The 8521-nt window shown below is 43.2% G+C and overlaps 1 protein-coding gene across 1 annotated transcript in view; it reads left to right on the top strand.

Annotated features, from left to right (window-relative positions):
* The window catches only part of LOC124796069 (synaptic vesicle glycoprotein 2A-like), a 121949-nt gene extending 113803 nt beyond the window's left edge, over nt 1-8146 (top strand). The window contains exon 10 of the mRNA XM_047260155.1: nt 7996-8146. Coding sequence (XP_047116111.1) covers nt 7996-8146 — 151 coding nt within the window. The remainder of the gene's footprint in view (nt 1-7995) is intronic.
* The last annotated feature ends 375 nt before the right edge of the window (nt 8147-8521 follow it).

The following is an 8521-nucleotide window of genomic DNA, read 5'->3' on the forward strand; positions in this document are numbered from 1 at the left end:
TTATAATTTCCCGTGGGCCCTTCACGGTGCCGAGCATTCGTGAAGTATGGTGAAAAGACGACTAGATTGACGTCATAAGTTCGTTGCAAATCTCATATTTCTCGTGGGCCCCGGATGGCGTCATGTGACGAAGGCAGTGTTCTTCCATCTCGTTGGTCAACGTTCAAACTTACGTTCTGAGATTAAATTAGATTAATTATTCATTCCATAGACCCATAAAAGAGGGAATCCTCCTGGGTGTGGAATATGTCAGATAAACACATTACAAAAATGTAATTAGAAAAACTTGAGTTTCATTAATTTTAATGATCCTCAGTCAATAAACAGCAAAATTATGTACATGAATTAAATTTGAACTTCTAATACTTACAGGTTTAATACATCTGCTTTCATTAAATCCATGATTCAGACATTTGCTAGTTTCTTGACTATTACGACCAAGTATTGTCAAAAGTTAAAGTAAATGATTCATTTCAGTGATCCTCAGTTAAGAACAGTCAGATTATGTACAAGATTTAAAATTAAACTTCCACTATTTACAGACTTAAGACTTACATCTTCTTTCCATACATCCATCATTCACACAGTACGTAGTTACTTGGCTGTTACAACCAAGTATTGTCAAAAATTAAAGTACAATAAATTTTCATTGAAATGGTCTACTGCACTTGTTGGGAAACTCATGGATGGAACTGAAAGAGTTGGCCACCAAAAATTCTTTTAAATTATGTTTAAATTGTGCCTTGTCTGAAACTAAACTCTTAATGGTTGCTCGTAATTTATTGAAAATATGCGTTGCTGAATACTGGACTCCTTTCTGGCCAAGAGTAATTGATTTTAAATCTTTATTTATATTGTACTTATGCCTAGTATTGATAATGTGTACTAAGCAGTTAGTTGGAAAAAGAGATGAATATCTGACATACTGGATATTGCCCTGTACGTTCAGAAAGACTCCCCAATATCTTTTTCCACCATAGGACGCCAGAAACTTCGTACTCTCAACGTTAGAGTGCACGACCCATGTGCAGATGGCTTTATATTATATGAGCAGGTTAATAACATGTTTTGATATCTTAGCTATGAGAGCGTGCTGAGAAATAATGCCTGCAAATACTCTATTCTGTTCTCAACATCGGTTGAGGTATAACATGTCGTGCATTTTAGTTCCTCGACTTTTCCGCTCTACTGGCGCAGATTTCAACCCTCTGCCGCCAGACGGCTCGGGACTGTAGCGTGTAATATCGCGGTGAGTAACATAACTATGTCGGTGCATGAGATAATGCGTCATTTAATCGGGTTTCTAGCCGCAGAAAACGTGCATCCAACTAAAATTCATAGAAAAATGAAAGCCGTGCACAGCGACGATTGCATCGACATCAGTAACGTAGGGCATAGTGTTGTTCGTGCTCGTAATGAAGAAAACTGCTGTGATAACCTCAACATGTGGGACAGACCGTGAAACCATCACACCAAAGAAGTTCAAGAGCACGCCACCAGCAACTGAAGTCATTCTCACAGTATTCTGAGGTGCTCAAGCTGTGATGCTTTTGGAATTCATATCTAAAGGCACCACCATATATTCCACAAGGTACTACGGGACCCTCAGGAAACTGAAACCACGAATTCCAAGAGTCCGTCAACACATGGAGCGCCTCTTCTTCAGCACGACAGTACCAGACCACACACGAGAGCTTTGACATTTGCAGCAATCAGACCCCTTGTGTTCACTGCCATCGATCATCTTCCATACAGCGCACCCTACTAGCCACGCGGTCTTACGCGCTGCTTCCCGAGCGGGAAGGCGTGCCGGCCCCTGGCACGAATCCGCCTAGCGGATGAATGTCGAGGTCCGGTGTGTGGGCCAGCCTGTGGATGGTCTTTAAGGCGGTTTCCATCTGCCCCGGCGAATGCGGGCTGGTTCCCCTTATTCCGCCTCAGTTACAATATGTCGGCGATTGCTGCTCAAACACTGTCTCCACGTACGTGTACACCATAATTACTCTAGCACGCAAACATTTGAGGTTACACTCGTCTGGTATGAGACGTTCCCGGGGGAACCGGTGGGGGGGGGGGGGGGGGGGGATCCACTGGCTTACCGAACACTCAATAACCCTGGATTCGGTGTGGGGCGGCGGTCGGGTTTGTGGACTGCTGTGTCCTGTTGTGAGGTTGTGAATCACTGCGTGCTACGGCGGGACGAAGCCTCCAGTTCAATACACACAATACACGATCTTCCACAGAGCCCCGACTTGGTGCTCTCCATTCTCATATGTTTCCTTAAAGAATACGTTAGAGGACTTCACTTTGATGGTGATGAAGCGGTACAAGCGGAGGTGAGGTTGTGACTCTGTCCACAAAATCAGACATTCTATAGTAACGGTATCAACAGACTGGTGTATCGTTGGGAGAAATGTTCGTCGCCAGGGTGACTATGTTCAGAAATAAATATGTGGACGTGAAGAATACAGATGTGGAATGTTAACAGCGTGTGTTTTGTTTAAAAAGCATGATGTGTTTTCATATTAAAAATTCGGAGGAATTACTTTTCGGTGCGCCTCTTATTTTTCTGCGTAGTCGTCCTTCAGATTTAAGCATTTGTTGCAAAGCTTCACAATCTTTTCTAAGCCTTCTACATACCGAGTTGCCATCAGGTTGTCAAACCAATCACTAATGTCTTCTTCCACCTTATTGTTAATTTCATAGTACTTTCCGCCTCAAAAACTCCTCAAATTTGAGAAAAATATAGTAATCAACTCCAGGCTATAAGGTGGATGTTCAAAGACCTTCCATTTAAGCTTCTGAAGAAAATCCTTTGTCAACGCACCAGAATATGAGCGAGCGTTATCATGAGGAAGTACAATGCTGCTGGACAACGCCGTTAGCTTTGGACGGCACGACTCGACGTTGTCGGTGAAGGATCTGACAGTAGGCCGCTGTATTTGTCATCTCTCCTCTAGGCACAGGACGCCCTTTAGATCTCAAAGCACTGTGACCATAACCACTCTGGTACTCAAAATTATTTAAAAACATAAAATGAAATAAACTCAGCTATCTGAAGACCGCGTGGTGTCAACTGGCCTCGGTGTTATGCGGATGTGGTACGGAAGGGCCTGGGGTCAGCACACCGCTCTTCCGGCCGTTGTCGACTTTTCAGACCTTGCAGCTGCTACCTCTCAGTCAAGTAGCTCCTCAGCTGGCATTACGAAACTGAGGGCACCCCATTCACGTCCTCCCACCAAGGAAAAAGTCCCTGGCAGTAACGGGTATTGAACATGGACCCTCAGCATGAGTGTCATACACGCCGACCTCTCCATAAGGAGGCCCACCAGAATTTTAACATTTTTGTTCGGGAGGGGGCGGGGCGGATTGTGAATGATGCCATTCCATTGATTGACACTTCCTTTTTGGACTTTTATTGGAAACAAATGTCTGGTAGACAGTAAAAATGAGTTTATTGCTCAGTCCTTGATTTGAGTTCGTCAGTCGGCTTGGTCCTTCATTGTCATGAACGTTCGTTCGTCCACCATTAAACATGATAGACCATTTTCGAAATGAAGCTTCATTGATCATATTTCCATAAACTTTGGTTATATCGCTGTAAGTTTCAATAGAGCAAACATTTTTGTATTCAGAAGCCGGATTAAACAACCTACCTCAAACTTGGCAGAATCGTTAATTTCATAACACATTTCACACACGCACCAAAAAACAGTAAACGACAATTCCTGCCCGCTGTTAGCGACATACTGCCATCAACGATTAGCAAGATCTAAGACACGGCAGTGGAGGGATTAAAATATTCTTTGCTTTTAGAAAGACCCTCGTGCAATAATGATTACTATGTAGCTTTAAGAAATGAACTAGTGAAGGCAGCAGAGGAACAACTGGGTAAAAAAGCCAAGTAGGAATATTTGAGTAACGAGCAAGACATTAAATTCATTTGAAGAAAGCAGAAATATAAAAGATCAGCATACAAAGCAACCGAATGAAAATACAGGTATCTAAAAGAGGAGGTTGACTAAGTACAAAATTGCTAGGCAGGAATAGTTAGAGAGAAGAAAGGGAAAGTTGTAGAAGCATGCATGACTATACGAAATATTTATAATGTCATTTGTAGCAAAATTAAATAAATTTTTGCATAAAGTTGGAGTAGCTCTGTGGATATCAATAGCTCGGATTATAAGTCAATGGGTAGCAAAGAAGGGAGGGTTGAAAGGTGGAAGTACTTCATAGACGACAAATACAAAGAAAGAAGTTAGACGACAGCTTTATGGAAAGGGAAGAGGAAGTGTATGAAGATAACACAGGGGAAAAACTATTAAGAACCCTGGGAGAACCTTTCAGAACAAAACTGTTCCTCCTGATATGTAGGATATGTAACACAGGCGTGATACCTTCGTGGTTCAAGAAGAATATAATCAATTCCGTACCAAAGAAGTCTACTGATAGCATATTTGAATACCACAGAACCATCAACTTTAATAACTCATGAATGCAAAATACTAACACTAATTATCTACATATGAATGGAACGGCTGGTAAAAGCCATTCAGTTTGGGTTTCCGAGAAAGTTAGGAACATACAAAGCATCAATGAACCTCTCTCTTCTCTCAGAAAATAAATTCGAGAAACACGAAACCACTTCTATAGTGATTGTAGATATAGAGAAAAACATTTGTCACTTTTGTCTACAGTCAAATTTTCCAAAACGAACAGCGATGAAATACGGAAAACGATAAGTTATCTGCAACTAATGCAGAAACCAGAATGTAGTTTTAAGAATCGAAGCATAAGAAAGGAAGATAGCAGCTGAGAAGGGAAGACCGTGCAGTACAGGAAGTTGAGGAGGATTTCCTAAGGGAGTTAGGGAGAAGAAACAAAAATTTTGACGTTTTCCGATAACATTGTAGTTCGATCAGAGGCAGCTAAGGACTTGGGAGAGCAGTGAAACGGAACAGATAGTGTTCTGGAAAGAGGTTATAAGATGAACACCAACAAAAGTAAATCGAGGGTAATAGAACATAGTCGAATGAAATTAGAGGGTGCTGAGGGAAATGAATTAGGGAATAAGATGCTGAAAAGGATATAGACGAGTTTTCCTACTTGCGCAGCAAAGTAACTGATCATGACAGAAGTAGGAATAATATAAAATGAGTCTCTCAACGGCAAGAAAAGTTTTTTTTTGAAGAGGAACATGTTAACATGTAATATTAATTTAAACGTTACGACGTCGTTTCTGAAAGAATTTGTGTGGAGCATATACAATGGCGTGTAAAACTTAAGGACGAAAGTAATTTTCTCATGATGTGTCTCTGCAAAGTAATATACAATATCTGATCAAAGTATCCGGACACCTGGCTGAAAATGACTTACAAGTTTGTGGCGCCCTCCATTGGTAATGCTGGAATTCAATATGGTGTTGGCCCACACTTAGCCTTGATGACAGCTTCCACTCTCGCAGGTATACGTTCAATCAGGTGCTGGAAAGTTTCTTGGGGAAAGGCGGCCCATTCTTCACAGAGAGCTGCACTGAGGAGAGGTATCTATGTCGGTCGGTGACCTGGCACGAAGTCGGCGTTCCAAAACATCCCAAAGGTGCGCTATAGGATTCAGGTCAGGACTCTGTGCAGGCCAGTCCATTAACCACTCCGCCACAGTCCATGCATTATGAACAGGTGCTAGATCGTGTTGAAAGATGAAATCGCCATCCCCGAATTGCTCTTCAACAACGGGCGTCAAAAAGATTCTTAAAACAGCAATGTAGGCCTGTGCTGTGATAGTGCCACGGAAAACAAGGAGTGCAAGCCCCCTCCATGAAAAACACGACCACACCATAACACCACTGCGTCTGAACACATTGTGTTCCGTGATTCGTCACTCCACAACGTTTTTCCACTGTTCAGTCGTCCAATGTTTACGCTCCTTTATGAGCAGCCACTCGACCATGAAATCCAAGTTTTCTCACCTCCCGCCTAACTGTCGTAGTACTTGCAGTGGATCCTGATACAGTTTGGAACTCCTGTGCGATGGTCTGGATAGATGTCTGCCTATTACACATTACGACCCTCTTCAACAGTCAGCGGTCTCTGTCAGTCAACAGACGAGGTCGGCCTGTACACTTTTGTACTGTAAGTGTCCCTCCACGTTTCCCTTTCACTATCACATCGGAAACAGTGGACATAGGGATGTTTAGGAGTGTGGAAACCCCGCTTACAGATGTATGACACAAGTGACACCCAGTCACCTAACCAGGTTCGAAGTGCGTGAGTTCCGCAGAGCGCCCCATTCAGCTCTCTCGCGATGTCTAATGACAACCGAGGTCGCTGATATGGAGTACCTCGCAGTAGGTGGCAGCACAACGCCTCTAATATGAAAAAAAGTTTGTTTTTGACGGTGTACGGATACTTTTGATCACATAGTGTAGCTAGATGGAACTTGTACCATACTGCTGCAGTGTAGTGCAAAGTTAACTGAGAGATATACGCAGTGAACGAACAGAAATGACACTTTTATTGAAAGATAATAATTACTCTGAAGTCACCAAGATTTACAATGGTACCGCGGACATTACAAAAAGAGGGATATGATCTTTAATGCGGTGTGCGATCACCACGGACGGCAGTGCATGCTCAGTAACGTGTCCCCTTGCTAGCCACAAGGTTTCCAAGGAGTTCTTGGTGGTGGGGCGTTCCATTCCTCCACTTGCACGGTTGACAACCACTGAATGGCCGTTGGCGCATGTGGGCGTGCTGCAGTGCGTCTTCCCAACGCATTCCACACGTGCTCGGTGGGATTTAAGTCGGGAGAATGGGCAGGTCATTTTACTCGACGAATATCCTCTCGTTCTAAGAACTCCTTCAGTTGGGTCGCTGAATGCGATAACGCAAGGTTAACCATAAAAATGAAGTCAGGGCCGAATGTACCCCGAAAAAGCACATGGGGAAGGAGTACAGTGTCACAATAACTTTGACTGGTGTTGTGCCGTGTTCAAAGTAAAGGATGCCAGTCGTCCACGTAAGATTATGATTACCCACACCATAATACATGTACCACCAAAACGATCACATTCGACATTGGACCTGGGTCCATTACGTCTTCCCGCCCCTGTCCATATGAGGGTACGTCCATAATCACGTCGAACATGATGGTTTTGGTGCTCCTGGTTTATGGTGTGGCGAGGTATAATGATGGATTGGTTTGCTTAATTGCAGATCTTTGAACAAGTTAGACTCACTGGTCAACGTTACTGTCAGACAGTACTCCTTCCCTTGTGCACCTTTTCAGGGGTGCGTTTGGCCCTAACTTTATTTTTATGGAAGACAATGTGCGATCGCATCGAAGAGCGCAGGCAGTGAAGCTCTTGGAACTAGAGGATAGTCGACGAATGGAGTGGTATGCATATTCCCTCAAAGCACATGTGAGCTACTTTAGGGAGACGTATTGCAACACGTCCACGTGTACCAACGACCATCCAGCAATTATCAACCGCGCTGGTGGAGGAATGGGACTCTCTACCACAAGAATCCCTTACCAACCTTGTGGCCAGCATGGGAGCGCGTCCCCGAGTATCCATTGTCAACTGTGGCCATCACGCATCCCATTATGAACCATGTCTCGCCTTTTGTATTGTACGGGGGACCATCATAAATCGAGGTAACTTCAGTGTAATTATTGTCTTTGAATAAAAGTGTCATATCTGTTCGTCTCATTGTGTAATGCCTTTAGTCACATTCTGAATTACATTGCAGCAGTTTTTCTATGTGTGGTCCAAGTTTGGTCGAGGTATGTTACTTGGCTGTGCTACATCGTGCCAAAGTTACTTTCGCTCTCAACTTTTGCATACTCCTGAAGTATAAATGAAGTTTGGGCAGGTAACACGTTTGTCTTTGATCGACGGCAGACAGTGAACCTGCATTGTAATTTAGTTGTGTACACTGGTAATTTGTCATAGTTGGATATGTGCTCCGCCCCTGACAAAGATTTCTGTTCCAGGACTATGGCGATGTCTCTGACCATGATGTGCGGCTTCATAGCAGCGCTTTTTGGGAATCTCATCTACCCTGTCCTCATGGCGGTCGGTTGTGAGACTCCTTTCTATGTCGTCACCGCTTGCAACTTAGGTAAGGAAGGCAAGGTCCTGTAGACCACAAAACTTTTTAGCTGTCTCAAGATCTACTAGTAGCCCAGTTGTAATACTTTTTGTGTTATCAGTTATATGCATTTGACTGCAGACGGTGATCATTGTCCAGCTCTTGACAGTATTCGTCATACACGGTGTTTAAGAAAATGCAGTCACATGTTCCTGCCACAGGTAGTATTGATGAAAACTAAAATAAAAGTTTCTATAATGCTGTGTACGGAAACCAATACCCGTTAAAGTATGAGCCAGCGTATAATCTCATTCCCATTTGTTTGTTGCATAGAAATGATCACTATATACAGTGGTCCATGTTGTTACCATGCAATTTGAAAAATCCTTCAGCCCTCCTTTTCATTGAAGGATGCACTCTTTCAAATA

Source organism: Schistocerca piceifrons, chromosome 4 (assembly GCF_021461385.2).
Source record: "Schistocerca piceifrons isolate TAMUIC-IGC-003096 chromosome 4, iqSchPice1.1, whole genome shotgun sequence".
NCBI lineage: Eukaryota > Metazoa > Arthropoda > Insecta > Orthoptera > Acrididae > Schistocerca > Schistocerca piceifrons.